General features: G+C 40.9%; 1 protein-coding gene across 1 annotated transcript in view; it reads left to right on the top strand.

The window, feature by feature from the left end:
* LOC144784018 (SCO-spondin-like) overlaps positions 1 to 17,225 on the top strand; it is a 1,726,865-nt gene that overhangs the window by 619,411 nt on the left and 1,090,229 nt on the right. Inside the window, exon 50 of the mRNA XM_078662721.1 lies at positions 5,270 to 5,486. Within this exon, the coding sequence (XP_078518847.1) occupies positions 5,270 to 5,486 (217 nt within the window). The remainder of the gene's footprint in view (positions 1 to 5,269; positions 5,487 to 17,225) is intronic.

Genomic DNA, 17,225 nt, shown 5'->3' on the forward strand with positions numbered 1-17,225 from the left:
CATTCCCCCGGACTGCATGAATATTTTAAGAGGAGGGGTACATGTGGTCCCCTCCCCAAGCCACCACCAGGGGAATTAGGGTCTCCAGAGCTGCATGAATATTTGAAGCTGAAGGGGGCTTGCTACCCCCTTCCCCAGGCTATTACCAGGCAACCGACCCATCCACTCAGGGCTTCATGGATATTTTCAGGGGGGGTGGCATGCGTCCCCACTCCCCAATCTAAAACATGGCCCGGGTGACTCCACCCCTGGGGCCTAAATTATGTTGCTAAGGGTGCCCTCGTCCCACTAGGGACACCCATAGGGATTGGCTGCTTTGGGACCATGGGGGGAGGCCCATGGCGCCTGAGACTACAGCTAGCTACTATACCTGCACCTATCCAGGTGCGCAGAAGCTGGCTTCTTTTGTTTGCTATTGCCTGATGGGAACAGCATTTCTTTCTGCTCCTACAAGTTGAGAGCACACCTGTGACCCTGCCCGCATGAGTGCGAACAGAGGGTTGAAGATCTTCCTGCCTGCACTGTTGCGGGCTGGAAACAGCTGTATCCCGAGCGATGAAGTCCCCAGAGCAATGATGCCATAAGGTCTTTGGGGATACGGTCCCTGGGGCAACTGGAGGGCCCAGGGAGGAGGGAACCACGTCCCCCCACACCACAAAATAATATTTGTTTTCTGGGGATGGGGTCCACAGGGCTCTTCCGAGCCTCGAGGAGGGGGCCTTTTAATGGCTTATAGAGGGGGTCTCTACGCCTCTTCTCCAAATTAAACATATATCAGCCATGGATGATGGGGTCGCCAGGCCTATTAATGGCCCTGTACACCCTCCTCCCCAAATAACAGAAAATCAAGCCTTGGGGGATGGGGTTCTCTGGGGTCATGAATTGCTCAAGGATGGGACTCCACAACCCCCTTTCTAAATTAAAAAAAAACAGAATAATAAAGCAATAAATGCAAATTGAGCAGAGTAGCTTCTCAGTTCATATTCACTGCTCCAGCTGGGAAGCACCAGATAATGTCCTTCAATGGCTTTTAAAAAATATTTTTTTATACTCATGGTGCCCCTAGAAGGGATGGGGCAGGTGTGCCACCAACGTTTTGTTTAAAATCTTGTCGGGCTTCAGGGAGCACTTCAGCCCCACAACAACATTTAATAAAAATGGCATTAACGTTTGTGGGTCAGTGAATCCATGACCACAGGAGAGATTATCATCATTTTAAAATCACTCCAAGTTGGAGCTGTATGCTCTTTAGTTGGAGTGCAGGGACCCCTCTGTGGCTGGTTCTATGACTGCCCTTTATCACCTGCAAAATGTAAAAAATGACTTTTTATTGAAAAGATTTTGTGGCAATCGCTATAATTAAACATTACAACATATGAATTTATAAAATATACATTTGAATATGGTTATTGGAGACTTTATGACCAAACCAATCAGTCTTTTTTATAGATGTTGATGTGCTGGCCTCTTCATAAAGTTAATAGGCCCACTTTTTATAATTTCGCATTCAGACCCTTTGACAAGGCCAGTAGGTCTGCCTTACTTAAAATGTCACCCATTATAATTGTTACATGACAGAGATAGCTGAGTATGGCAGTAGGGGATTGGGCGCCCACAGAAGTTTGGATGCAGGACCTGGCCCTATTATTGTATCTCTGCAAATTTCTCACTCCTCATTTCAAAGATCACAACCTTTCCTTTAAAAATCATACCCCTGCAATCTAACAGCAACCCATCTCTGTAGCTCGTCCATTAATACCCTCTCTCCCACTACACAATCACACCGAACCACTATTAACTTTAGATATCACATAGAAACATTAGTAAATGCATGGCATGGTTTCCTTAGGAGTGCAAGACTAACCCTAATACCCAACAATAGCCACACAAAAAAATGCTAACCCTGGGCTCAGGAGCAGAGTGTTGTCCAGCACAAAGCTCTACGATGCCTCATCAGGGGTAAAAAGTGCTAGATAAATGCAATTACAATACAATACAATATGTAACACACAATAATACTAATGCATGTTGGACCTGACAACTTTGGGGGGATTTTTCCTTAATACCAATGTCACCACAAGGTTCCGCCCTGAAAAGTGTATTTAGCTTACTTTTAGCTTTTACATGTCCTGGTAGTGAAACACTCCTGAATTTGTTTTCAATACTGTGAGGCCTAATTCTCCCATAAGATAACATTGGGTTAACCTATTACATTTAATAGGCAATAACTTTCCATTGGGAACATGTAGGAATATTGAGTTCTGTGTCTAAAGAATTGCAATTTAAAACCAACTTTAATGGTAGAGTTGAATTTTAAATCACAATTCTGAAAATGTCTCTTTTAGAAAGTTGCAATGTTCTTGTCCAAGCCATTTGGTGCCTGCAGCCTATATCCTGGGTCATATGACTAGGCGTAGCTGTCAGTTCGTCTTTGTGTATTGCTCCCAGACAGTGAGACAAAAGGGAATATGTGTTAACAGGATGGGCAATCTCTACCTTGATGAGGGTGAGGAGGTGTCATCTACCACACTTACACATCAGTAGGGCTGTGCCTGAGCATAATAACAAAGAGTCTGACACTAGTCTATTGTGGCCTCAGACAAGATGGGGCCAGGGCAAGGAGGCCGGAAATTCAAAGCAGCTCTGGAAGTGGAAGCCTTTAGATATTTATCCTACTGAAGAGAGGGCACCAGGCATAAGCAATAAACCCTCAGACCCAACTCTACAGTATACCTGTGGACATGTGGAAGACTCAGAAGGATGTCTGTTCTACTCTGCAAGAAAGACTGCTATTCTATTGCCCTTCTGCCTTGCTTCCCTGCTGCCTGAGTGAGACTGACTGGTCCTGCAGCTTGATAACAGAACCGCCAAAGTGACCCATAGGGGTAGTAGGCTGGCCTCCTGATCAGAGCCGAAGGGACATTTAAGGCTCCAGCTAACTTGAACCGAGCACCTGGATTTTGTCTACTGTGAGTCCACCCCACACATGGTGCCACCTCAGTCCTGGACCATTGGAAGTGGGCCTGAAAAGGCTCAGAAAGCCCAGATGTGGTCCTGTCAACTAATCAGATGCAGCGAGATGCGTCTCCTTGCAGTCGTTTCAGAACCGGCATTGTGCGAGGCATCCCAGATGCAGGACCACGCATTGCAGACCACAACTTCCTCTGAACTGCTGCTGCACAATGCATTCTTGATTCAGGACTTTGGATTGCAAGCCCCTCATCGATGGCATCATTGACGATAATCGAGGACTTCACATTACTTCCCCACAGTTTCCTTGGAAACACCGCTGCACGAAGCAACCCTGGGGTAGGATTTCACGATGCTCCGCAAACCAGGATTTAGGGTACTTTGTTCAGTGGACCTAACCTGGTCCCTGTATCTGGCCTGTGCTCCATCATGATTGGCCTGAACATTTGACTTTGTCCCTGTCTTACACAACTAGATAACCAGCTTTGGCGCTTGTGCTTCTAAACACTATTTTCATGTAGATGTTTAAAATTGCATATCTCTGGTTCTACTTATTGGATGTGTGTCATTTTGGCCTTAAATATTTTCTTGAATTGTGCTTTACTTTTCTAAATTGGTGTGGGATTTTTTAATGCTGTGTTTTCTCTTTAATACTGTTTAAAGTGCTACATACATATTTTACATATTGGCTCTTAGTTAAACCTGACTGCTTTTGTACAAAGCTACCAGAGGGTTAAGTACAGGTTAATTTGGAGTTTGCTTATGCTTTACACTGACAAGAGCTGTGGTTGCTGCGTGAGTAGGGTTTCACTCCCCTCAAACAGAGATCCAGTTTCCCACACCATAATACTCAGTAGTGGAACAATCTATTAAAGTTTACACAGGCTGCATATCATTTTCCCTTATACTCCATGACAGCTTTATGCTCACATAAGAGAAAACTGCCTTGGGCCATGTCCATCACACAGTGCTGTACCAGTTCACAGCATTAATTCACCCATCAGCAACTGAACAGGTATGAAATAACTGAAGAGATTTGCAGCATGCCACGGACCAATGGAGGATTTTAATTTAGACACCACTGTAGTAACAAGAAACATCATTCTTTTACTTATTCACATCTCACAATGACAATCAGACACAAGATGATATTAACAAAGTCCATCCCAGCAAATCTCTCCACTATTACTCGATTTTACCTAACTCTGCTCAGGACCATAAACTTTAAACAAAGTCCATCCCAGCAAATCTCTCCACTATTTCTCACTTTAACCTAACTTTGTTCAGGACCATAAACTTTAAACTATATATCTCAGAATTGACACCCAGTGCAGTAACCAGTTAAGTGAACTATGAACCTGAGAAAGACCTTATAGTGAGCTGCAGAGCTGTCAGTTTACTGAAAACCATGTGTGCATGTCTCTCACACTTCCATCCCTCTGCTCCCATAACACGATAATGGCACCTCAGTGGTCATCATGAACGACTTGGAAACACTTCTCACACAGGATCAAAAACAAAAACAACACATCTTCAATGTATGGTGCTTGTGTCTATGTAGACAAGCATGTCATCTCTCCACATAGGGGTAGTAAGCACTGTATAAGTGGTGTGATACAGTGCAATACATTGTGCATTAAAAGCACCAAAAAATGCTAAATATAGTGTGTGATTAGATGGGCTGAGTATAATATGCTGTTTATTACCATTTTTTAGTGAGAGGAGGAGCAGTGACTCATGAGAGGCAAATCTTTGAGTGAGTCATTATACCCCCTTGCTCAGCTTATTTAGTTTATACCATGGCATTTTTCATGTGTATTTGTTTTTTAAAAGGATATTTTACCAACATTTGGGCTCAAGGGATTATGTTTGTGCAGTAGGATACAATCACAATGAAGATGCTTTGTGACTGTTAGGAGTGGAATTTTATTGTGTAAAGTCGTCATAACATGCAGTATAATCATTTGATATTTGACCACATTGTCATTGAGTAATATCCAAATAGTCTAAGGGACCTTTGAATTTTATTCCAAAAAGTATTTGATGCAAATTAGAAATGCGTCCGATCTTTTTCATTCATTACAGTAAGATCTGAAGTGAGTTCACAAAATATCTTCTTAGAGTCTTTTACTGAGCATTTTGAATCAAGAGCCTAATTTACATACATGTAAAGATCTATACATGAATAGAATTATACATTTGTTCGGTATTACAAGAAAACTTGTGATGCCCAGAAGAGAGCCACCAGGCAAGTTATTTAAGGTTTGGTAAAGAAAGCCCCTTTTTCTCCTTTATTCAGATTGAACATTGAGCCAGGGTGGAGTCCATTGGAGAGTGACCAGCGACCATACTTCCAGGTGGACTTCCTGCAGCCAACCTTCATCTCAGCCATTGTTACTCAGGGCGGTCGACAGTCAGGTGGCTATGTTACAAAATACCGGCTGATGTATAGCAACAATGGGATGTACTACAACAACTACACAGAGAGAGAGCATGACACGCCTGCAAAGGCAAAGGTACCAAAAGCCCAAAACAATTATGTTGGAATAGTATAGAAATCTGTAGTCATAGGAGGCGTGTAACAGATTATTCATTGTATGCTTGTGACACCTTTCATTGAACAAATTAAAGTATTTTAAAATACATTGTAATACATGACTATCGTCTTAAAATCTGGGATACTCTCACGGAGATATCTTCTTAAAGTTAAGTGCAAAACTGACAAAGGCTTATTTTTAAACCCGGGTGCGAATCTCATAAAGACTTCTTAAAATATAGAATAAAACACATACAGACCGTTTTTAAGTCATGGATAATCTCACAGATTTCTAACAATGAGGGAAAAACTTTAACACAGTCCTCTTCTGAAAATCAAGATCTAATCTGTACATATTTCTTACAAAATCAGTGATTAATTACACAGAAACTGAGGGGCTAATTCAGCACAATCGTTACAAAATGTAGAACCTGATGTACTACCTCCATTCGCAAACCAGAGATATGTAACTTTCATACTGACTAGTTTTAAACAGGAATTCAATTTGTGATTCGACCTATTTGCTGATGGGTTGCATCATAAATTGTTTATTTTCAGGGGGTCACTAAGCATCCTACCTAATTAATATTAATTAGAGAGATTGGAGCCCTCTTGGCCACTGCTTTCTGTCCTCCAAGTCCACTGACATGATATCTTAAACCATTGGAACAGCTTCCACGTTATGAATTTGGTACTACCTCAGCTTGGGGGCTTGTTACTGATCAATAGAATATGAGAATATTTGTGGTCATAAACTATTGATAAATTGCATTGCTGTGCTAAAATGGGGGGAGGCAACAACCTTTTTGAATCCCCTCCTAGTTGTGGTGTATCTCAAAAGCCCTTTTACAAGTCAGAAAAACTGTTTTAACATGTAAAACGACTTTGATAAATTGTAAAAAAAAAATCTATTTTGCGATTGTAAACCCAGACTTTTTGCAAATCACATCCTTTGTAACCTTAAAACACAATTATACATGAGCCAATTGTGCCTATCTCACAATAGTTTAAAACCACAGACTAACATCACTACTTCAAACCAAAAGACTTATCTCATACAGACGCCTTAAACAAAGGTGCTAATCCCACATAACTTTCTTAAAATCAGGTGCTAACACCATAAGGACATCATAAAATGTAAATGATAGCATTAAAAGATTCATCAAAATCAGCAGGCAGGTCTTTCACAGTTGCCTTCCTACCAACGAGATGCACATTTCAAATATACTTCTTAAACTGAGGAGCTTAATCAAACAGGGTTCTTAAAGTAATTTGGCAAATCTAGTTAAAGTGTCTTGTTAAAATCAGTTTGTAAATATAGCAAAATCCGAAAATTAGGCAGTCACTCACAAACCGATGTCTCAGAATCAAGTTCAAAGTCTTGCACAAACTTATGAAATTCAAAAGTATAATGAGATGGTATGTTACTGGAATATTGAGTTTTAAATACCATTCTACAAAAATATTGTACCAAAAATATTGACAATCCAAATACCCTCAAAGTAAGTATATAAAGGAAAGCAATGGTTCACTAGTCTAAACTCCACATCTATGTATCTTGAGGATATATGTATCATCAAGGTACTTAGACGTGGAGTTAAGAATAGTACATTTATACTTATCAATGTGTGCTTACCTCAACAATATTTTGTCAATATTTTTGGAGTGATATTCTTGTAGCATGATATTTGTGTGATTCTGTGTAGTCCATTTTCTGACACACAACTAATCAGACACAGGTTTCTTAAAATCTGACACTAATTAAATTGATTCTTGAATTCAGAAGACTGATGTGGCACCTATCTTCGTTTGACACAGCCCCTTCTTAACATCTGGCTTCAATTCCTGGCTGGTAAATTTAAGATGCTTTAGAAAAACTGTGTTGCTAACTTTGGTATTCCATCACAGCTGAGCAACGGAAACTAAGAAGTCCTTTGGCCTTTACCAATCTCTTTGAAGTGCAGCTTAAAGTGAGTTTTGTTTGGGACACAGAGTATTGCTGATCCTGTTTAGTTGGTTGTTGGTTAGTAAGTGGTAAAAAGATTTTGTTGAGCTAGTGGCTTAAAAAAATAAGTTAAATAAATAGTTGTCAATTTTGGGGAATTTTTCATATGCAGCCAGAGGTGTACTCAATTTATGATGAGAAGTAATTGCTGATTGTTCAGCATCTGATTTCTCCAGATTACAGGCTGACTCACTTCTTATATCTAAATCACAGATGGATCTCCAAATTTTAATTGACACGTTTTAAAATGTTTGTAAATCAAGAGGTCTAGAACTAAATATAAATAAAACCAAGTATATGGTGTTTGGAAAGATAAAGAAGGGAAGTCGGAGTATCCATGTAGGTAGCGAGGTTCTTGAGAGAGTACATAACTTTACCTATCTAGGCGTTAGACTCATGGATAACCTAAGGTGGACGAGTCAACTGTATAAATCTATATTAATGATTGGACATGATCTAATGCCATTTTAAGGTTTTACAATCAAACTACGTCACGTATCATTTCCCCTACTGTGGAAACCACTGGGAGCTCCTTTTTATGGAGCAGAGATCTGGGGCTGTAGAAATTTACAGCCAATGACGATTGCTGACAATAACTTTATTAGAAGGCTTCTAGGTTTACCATCAAGCTCTCCATTAATCCCCATGTATTTGGATAGCGGGATAAAAAGAGTTGCCGACTTGGCTATTTTAAAAACCTTATTATATTGGATCAGACTTTGGTCTACACCTGAACTTAGAGTTTTCAAAGATTAACTGGTAGAGCTATTGAATTTTCAAGGTGCCAGGAATATTTCATGGGTAAAGTCAGTTTCAAGTTGGTTCTCTAAACTTGGGATGCAGAACTTGTGGCACGACCCTAAAACTATTCTGAAATCTGACACCAAATTGCTAAAAATCTGATACTGGGCTTACATTAATAACCGTTATGCTATGAATAGCCAAAATGGGTCTGTAACTAGCACATTTCTAGGCCACAATCATATCCCCGGATTGGAAGAATTTTTAAATCTAATATTTCCATCCTCAACCAAGAATTTATATATACGATTCTGATATGGAACCCTACCCTTGAGGTCCTTTACAAGCAAATGGCGCACTAATCAAGACCTCAGAATTTGCCGGATATGTCGCTTGGGAAACAAAGATGAGAGACATGTATTGTTCTTCTGCAGGGAGTATTGTCTTATATGTCGTAAATGGTTATTCCCAATCTGTCGCGGCATGGCTACCGGTAGTTTTCTGGAAGCCTTTAGGATTCTAAAAAAGTGTCACATCGCCAAAAATTGTATTTGCTGTAAGTACATTTTTACAAGCAGTGTAGTTTAAAAGACTTGGGGCCAGATGTAGGTAGGCATTTACCGGTCGGTAACGGCCGAATTCGGCCGTTACCGACCGGTAAATGCAATTTGAGATGTAGGGCCCTGTATTTTACAGAATCTGTAAATTTACCGATCGGTAAATTTACCGATTCTGTAAAATACCGAGTCGGTATTTTTACCGAATCGGTAAAATTGATATGTAGGTGGGACTCTTCTGAGTCCCACAAGCATTAAAAAATCGGTATTTTACCATCAAATCCTATTTGATGGTAAAATACCGATTCCGGTGTGCATGCACATGTGTGCATGCACACCTGTGCCATATGACAGGCAGACCTGCCCTTAGGGCAGGTATGCCTGCCACATGGCACCCAAACCCGTTTTGGGGGTGCTAGAGGGTGTCAAAGTGACACCCCCTGCACCCTTGTGAAATTCGGTATTTACTGATTCGGTAATTACCGAATCGGTAATGCCCATTCATTCCTATGGGCTTCAAAGCCCATGGGAATGAATGGGCATTACCGGTCGGTATTTACCGAATCGGTAAATACCGAATTTTACCGATTCGGTAAATGCACATCTGGATTTACCTACATCTCGGTACTTCTATTTTACCACTTCTTAAATACCGAATCGGTATGATTCGGTATTTAAGAGGTGGTAAAATAAAATTACCTACATCTGGCCCTAAAGGTTCTAAATGTTGCAGACTGTTGTGTTCCCTAGTCTGATGCTTCCTTTGATGTATTTCTGCTTACTTGCTTATTTGCACTATGAACGGACACTTTATGCATTTGTTGCACAGCCCAATGCATATCTGAGGACAACAATTGTAAATGTACTGCCTACAGCTGCTGTGCCTCATATGCAATTTAAAACAAGAAAGCTAAAAGCCCATAGTTACTGCTTCTTTTTCTAAAGTAACATATATTTTAATTTAGCTTGTATCTTAGTACTTGCTGCTTTTTGCACATTCTCCTTCTGAGTTTTATCATATTTTATTGCCCGAAGGAACATTATGAAATTATAAGAAATGTTTTAAATGAATATTGTGTTTTTAATTTTAAAGGGTATTGTGAGGATGCTGTATTTTGGTGCACATAGGTCTGTGTCTACTTTGATGGTTATTTTAATCAAATAAAGTTATTACTACTACAGGCTGACTATGCTTTGGATAAGTAGAGGGATTTATCAACAAACTAAAGCCTTTTGAAATCTGTGTTTGGGTAGATACAGTTGTATGTTTCACATATTCTTACCTGCCAAAATAAAACATAACACTGTATGGGTTACAACAATATTTAGCCCAGCGATTTGACTCAGATCACCGGTTCCCTGACTGGTAGTAAGCCATATGGAAAAATTATATGTGATCTGAGAGCAAACACTCCCAAAAAATCAGCTCATTTAGAAGCACAATATGATTGTGTTACATTTTTCATCATCTTTGGTTTTATTCATCATAGTTATCACAACCAACATGTGTTTAGCGACACAGTTTGTTCCTCGTGGCTGTTAATTCTAAAACAAAAAGCATTTTAAAGTTTTTGTTGCAAAGGTTCAATAAAAAAACATAAACCAATGTCCCGTCATTCTTTGCTGAATTTAAATAGCACAGTATTCGACACCAAAGAAATGTATTCTTAACTGAAAAATACCCTCAACAGCATATTCTAAAAATATGTCAGGACTATAACTTAAAATACAGATGTGATACATAATCATAGAACTTACATAAAAACATATGATGTCACCATCATATTAGTTATTTATTTTGTTTAACACTTTTTTTTAAGAACACTTGATTTGAATATGATCAATCATTGTGCTAGAACATTATAAACTTGAACCTCCTAGCACTGGTATGCCAAAAACAATGATGCCCAGTAAAAAGGTAAAAAGAACAGAGAAACGAAAAGAAAAAAGAAAAATAAAGCTAATCCTAGGAACATATACTTTTCCAACAAACCATTCATTTTGTAAGATTGCCATTTCCCTTAACTTAAACAGGTAAGATCGTCTAAACTTTAATGAATCTCAAAACGATAGAAATTAACGTACCTGAACGTTTTCAAACAAGTGTGGCCTCTTAATACAAGCCTGTTATAATCTCATTTGCAGAAATGGCAATATCTGTAATAGCGAACTCAGAATGTGATGGCATCCATTGAACATTAATATAAATACCAGTGTCTTGGCTGTGATAACTATGATGAACAACATCAACAATGATGAACAAATTAAATAAAATCATATTTTGATTTGAAATTAACTGAGTTTGTAGGAAAGTTTGTTCTCAGATCACATACAATTTTTCCATATAATCCTATTTGATTTTATGCCAGTGCTAAGGACATTTTAAAGTCACTAACTGGCCACAATACAATCTGATTTATTTGCAGGCTGTTGTCACTCTTCAGATGACACGGTAATGAGTGGTATATTCAGTCAATATAAATAAATGAAGCTAGAGAAAACTGCGTAATGGTGGGTAATCAGTAGTTACAGGTAAGAACTCACCATATTTCTTTCATCTATCAGATCTTTGAAGCGAATAAGGACACTAATACCCCTGCAATAAGGGAACTGCAACACCCTCTGCTGACCCGCTACCTGCGTATCCTGCCTGTGGCACATCACAAAAGCCTGTACCTGAGAGTCGAAGTGCTTGGCTGCCTCTGGGGTGAGTTTCTAGGATAGGCCTGGGAGAAGAGGCCAAGTCACTGACTTGATCAATATAATGTCTATGGAGGCACAATGATGTATCAATTCATTATATCTGACACTACTTTTGGGTTCTGTAGCGAAGGACTGTGTTTCTTTTTAAATAATATGTTTCGGTTATTTTCAGATCACAGAACTTACCCCAGGCAACAGTTGAACACTAAATATAACAAAAATACATACCAATATGTGTAAGAATGTAGATAAGTTTAACATATCTACATAAATTAATTCACATATTATTAGATATGTGGCTATAACCAGGTTCAGACAAATTATATGGCATTATGGGCTATTACACAGAGTAGTTTAGTACCAGTAAGAAGTAAGAGAGGCAAGTATCTATACTAGTGGCATGTGCACTAGTATGGACTTAGAGAAGGATAGAGAGATTGTAGGAAAAGCCATGTTTCAACTACTCTTGAACTTGGAGGAGGGAATGGGATAAGCCTATATAAAAATAAGATTGTTTCACAGTTCCAACGTATTGAACACAAATTCGAATTTCTGCATGCCACCTTTTTGGCTTTCTACTTTTACAGTCCGGTGATAGAATGGGTTTGGGTTGCTCTTTGGCCACTGAAGATCACTACCTTGATGACAAGGCAGTCTGAATTGCTAGGATATAGGTATTTACTATTTACTGAAGATGTGAGAAGTCTAGAATTAAATTCAGACTGTGACAAGAGAGACATTAAAGACCTCAAAGGATGAGGTGATTTAGTCGCATATCTCTGAACATAATAATGCAGGAATTAGCTTGAAGGAATGACTTCAAAGTCAAGGAGTCAAGAATATGTATGGTAGACAGTTTAACTAAGTATTTCCTCCATTTATATGAAAGAGAACAGTCACTTTTACGACAGAGCATGTGTTGGTGGGAAGGAGTTAAAATGCAATCTTCCAGTACAAGCTGAGTTTCATCTGGTTGTTTATGCTTTCTTGATAGCATGGTCCTTAAAGAATTCAAAGTCAATAGAAAGCCAAGGGACTTAAGCAATGGATGGTCAAGGGAGTGAAGCCTATGGGATTCTTGTGAAATGCCAGAATCTCACCATATTGTCATGGGTTATACTGTACAAGAAAGTATTTTTATAACACTTTTTATTGTTTTATGTACGATACAAACCAACAGTTGGAAATTGTGACGAAGCGGACAAATCAGTAAAGTGCCTAACTGCCAAACCCTATATGGGCTCCCCCGTGTGCCACTCCTCCTGATTCCTTCCCTAATGTTGTCCCTTCCTTGGCAAACGAGGCTCCAACATATGTATGTCAGTATCCAGTGTCCAGGCCCTTCCTGTAGACGGCTCATGGTTAATTCCACTGTACTCAGCCATTCTCTCCATTTTTTCTCATGTTTTTGAAGACAGTTCTGGGCCATGAACATGGACTGTTTCAGGCTGAGGCAGCGGTCCGACCTTCTCTTCTACACCTTCAATGAAGTTGCTGTAGGGTCCCTCCAATCCTTAGCAATGGCCCATTTGACAATAGCCTAGCCCAGTCAAAATAAAGCTCTCTTATACTTATTCCCATCAATGTCATCACAAATATGGAGCAGAACAAGCCTGGAATTTCTGGGGAGACTCCAATCCAAGACTGATACCTTTAAATTGGAGTATGAATGTAAAGAGTCCCAGGTTCTTCTGATAGAGGTTACGTCACCCATCTGCCAGGAGAATAAGAGATAATGTTGAGTTGATGTACAAGTTAATTAATAATTTATCAAAGGAGTTGAAGAACTGAATAAAAAGGAGGTGGGAATGTATGACTCGAGAAAGAACGATTAAAGAGCCTCTCTGAAGAAGCCTGTCGGTGGCAAGTAGCATGCTAAAACTGCTGTAAATGCAATAACCTAGCAGAACTAGCTGTCTGTAGTTTCTAAACTTTAAGAAAAAACAATCCATAATCCCACTGTCAGAATCCCTTTCAGAGGCCTACGAGGCACACAGGGCCTACTGGGCCCACCGTCCTTGTTGAGGCCTTTTACTCCTGATGCCCCGGGGCCCGAACTGATATGGGTTCTGAGCAACTGGTCCAAGTTAACCCTCCTGCACTTAACTCTCAGGGGTGTGTGGTCCGAGCAGTCTAAGCCTTCCTTGGCAGGGAATGGGGGTGTATGTGGGTATGGGATAGTGAACGGAACTCAAGCTCAGAGCTCAAAATGTGTGCAGCAACAGCAATAAATCATTCTCCAGCCAAATACGAACTTTTATGAAAAAAGACAAGTATTTAATTTTCTAACGCTATCCACACAAAGAAAAAAAAACAACCACAAACAATTAGACAGTCCTCCTCTGAGGTTGGGACTCTAGTGTTTCTTTGGTAGTTCCCTGTCCCACACCCTCCTCGTGTTAGGAATCGCGGATATTCCCCATTCACTGCTGGTAACATCTAGGGAATGCCCCTCTTGTAGTCCGAGTTTAAGAGTCCACTATGTCCCTAATGTATAATCAATAGTTTTTCAGTGCTATTGCACTAAATTAGTAGCTTGTACCCCTGAGGACGAGAGGCTGAAAACCAGTCTTACCCGTACTAGCAGGCGTGAAGCGTTCAGTGATCAGGAGTGTGCCCTGTCTGCAGGCATGCACTGCAGCTTCAGCCAAGTTCTTTAAGTCAGCCACATGCGACCCAAGAGGCTGCACTCAGTGGTTGCAGAGTATCTCACTAACGGTCACGCTCCTGAAGTGACCAGAGGCCTTCTACAGCTCCTCCTGCAAAGTAAGTGTTCCTTTGTCTCTCGATGTGGGTGGCTATGATGATCGTGCCTCGGGGCACTTCTTGGGTTGAGTGTAGATCTAGTTGCTGTCCTTTGTGATCTCAGTGATCCCTTCTGACATATGGGGCACTGCAACTTACTGACCACGGGCTTCAGCCCAATCAGCATGCTGAAATTCTCCCGTTCAGCTCCTCCTCGCATACAGCATCATCACCTTGCTACTTCACAGGGATATGACCTTTGCCCCACTCCAGCCTTTTCCTTTCCCTGGCAACCCCTCCTGGCATATAGGGTCACCCCATAGCTATCACAAAACATGCTCAGGACAGATTGGCGCAGCATAACACACCGCTAAACTCATGGCCGCCCTCTCCTGGCATATGAGGATTGTCCACTGCACACAGTCAACAACTCAATCTGTGTAGCAACCGTTTCATCACACATCACACAGGGAGTCCACTCAACAGTGCTCCCCACTGGAGCTCCCTCCAGCGTTCTACTTCTACTGTCCCTCACAGGGCACCTTGGTCTTATCAAGCTGGCAGTTGCTGATGCTCCTGCTTCCAGGGCAGATAGACCTGGATTCCCCTGGTGATGTTCCCTGAGTCGGCAGGGAGACTAGCAGGCCTTGCCCCTCAATCCTGGTCACAGGCTTCCCACTCACACAGCCCATCTGGCTACTTGGCAGATGGCCATTTTGGGGGTCTGAAAATCCCCTTTTTATAATCCATTTATCTGCTTCCTTTGAAGTGTCCACTCCTCTGCTCCCTCTTCCTCTTGAAACACAATCTGTCATAGCAGGCGTGTCTCTAAAGCTGCTAGTCCCAAACACAGGCTATGGGTGTGACTAGAGTTCACCCCTGGGTGTCAGGGACAGAGATATGTGCAATAAAAGGTTAGCCCATGGCCCACAGCCCTACACTTTATGATTCTCTTATCAGCCTCATCTCCTTCCTGAGGTGTGGCCACCCCCTTCCTTATTACCTCTCACTGAATCAGAGATCACCCTTTGAATTGCACTGGGAAAGGCTCACCCTCCCCTCCCCAAAATGTGTCCTATCTAGTTTACAGGAATGCAGCAATCTACAAATCTGTCTTTGGGGGGATCACCACCACTGCAGAGCACTTCACACCAAACCAATATAGTCAAGGGTAGGTTAAGCACACAGCAACAGAACTTTAAAAGTGAGGGAGCATATCGGCCTCCCTCATGTGACACAGGTTAGAACTGTTTATGTCTTCTGATCCCTACATAGTATGCTGACACCACTGCACTAATGTTGCTTAACTTTACTGTAAGGCAGTAGCCTACCCCCACTATGAGAGTTGTGCTTTTAGTGCCCATCCCAGTCCAACAAAGACCGCAATCTTGAGGCAGCCCAAGACGGAGCACACACATGACGCGTTTGCTAAGGGAAACATCCTTTACAACGAAACCTTTACAACGCAGTGCTATTACAACGCAGGTTTTACAACGAACACCATTACAACGCATTGCGCTGGGGGGCGCCCTAGGATAGGGAATAGATTTCATTTACTATCCAACACCTTCCCTAGTGTCCACGGGGACTGGAGTTGGAATAGTAAATTAAACTATTCACTATCCAGCACCCCAAAGCGATATGCGTTGTAAAGGTTTGCGTTGTAAAACTTGTGTTGTAACAGCATGCGTGGTAAAAGCATGCGTTGTAAGGTCATACATCCGTTTGCTAATGACATCAAAAATTGACATTATTGATCCTGACATCAGTATAGTTGGGCGCTCAGGGCAGTGGTGCATGTTCATTGCCATGCAGAGCACTTTTCAGTCCCAAAACCCACCCTTAGAAGCAGTCTGCCAGACCCAAGTGGGCAACAGTTCAGGGCATTATGCATTCTGGGGTAGGGGTGTGACCTCTGTGAAAAAAACTAAAACTCATTTTGGTCCAAATGCAAGAATGTATATTTTGGTTGCAAACCCTACCAATCAGTTTGCAACAAGAAAACATGTATCTTGAATGTACTGAACTAATTTAGCAATTTAGTAACATATTACTGAATTGCTAAATGGTTTTAGGAAATTGTAAAGTATCTCCATTTGGAAGAGGTGTGTTTAGGGCATCCCTTCCACATAGCGATTCCTTCTGGTAAATATTAATGTGTTGCAATCAAAATCCATTTGCAAAATATTATTGTTTTGCAGACCACTGGAAGGTAGTGTTAACCCGTTTGCAAACAGGTCAGCAGGGGTCGCTTTCTACTTTGTGACTGGTCAGAAAAACCTTTTTGAGAGGAGTCAGTGGGCCAATGAACTTGTATTTTTTTTTTAAAGCATCACATTTCCTTTAAGGAAGACCAGCTGTATTTAAAAAAAAAATAGGTTGCATTTTGTGGCCTTCCCTATTACTATTCAAGAGTTTTGCGACCTACTGCGATTTGGTATTTTGTGAACTGACCAATTAGTACATAGGGTTGTTCACAAAAATACCATAATATTTGCAAAAAGTCAATGCACAAATTGTGACAGCTTCTTGCGAATCCTTTTTTAATACATCTGGCCCTACATTCCTTTTTGGAATTTACACTCCGGCCACTTAAACTTGCCTGGGGCGGCTCAAAAGAAGGAAATACACTAGAGAGACAGAAGACATTTAAAATGTCACACCAAGAAACAATCTGTACTTCTACTGGGGTCACTAAAGATCCTGGGGCATGGCTTACTTTGGTACAGCAGGTGCAGTGGCACCTGGGCCTACTGTTCCCTAATTATTGCTGTATTTGTATAATTCAGCAGCAGCCAGGAGGCCCATTTTCTTCCTTGCATGAGGGTCTATGGCACACTGGCTTGGCTACAGTAAAAAGCCCCTACATGTCGTGGACAGGCATAAGATTTTTTTTTCTCAGTCAGACTGCTAGCAGAACAGCTGAAGGTCTCTCCCACACTCTCTCAAGTGACTGGGCTCTGCAACT

Source organism: Lissotriton helveticus, chromosome 10, assembly GCF_964261635.1.
Source record: "Lissotriton helveticus chromosome 10, aLisHel1.1, whole genome shotgun sequence".
Classification (NCBI taxonomy): domain Eukaryota; kingdom Metazoa; phylum Chordata; class Amphibia; order Caudata; family Salamandridae; genus Lissotriton; species Lissotriton helveticus.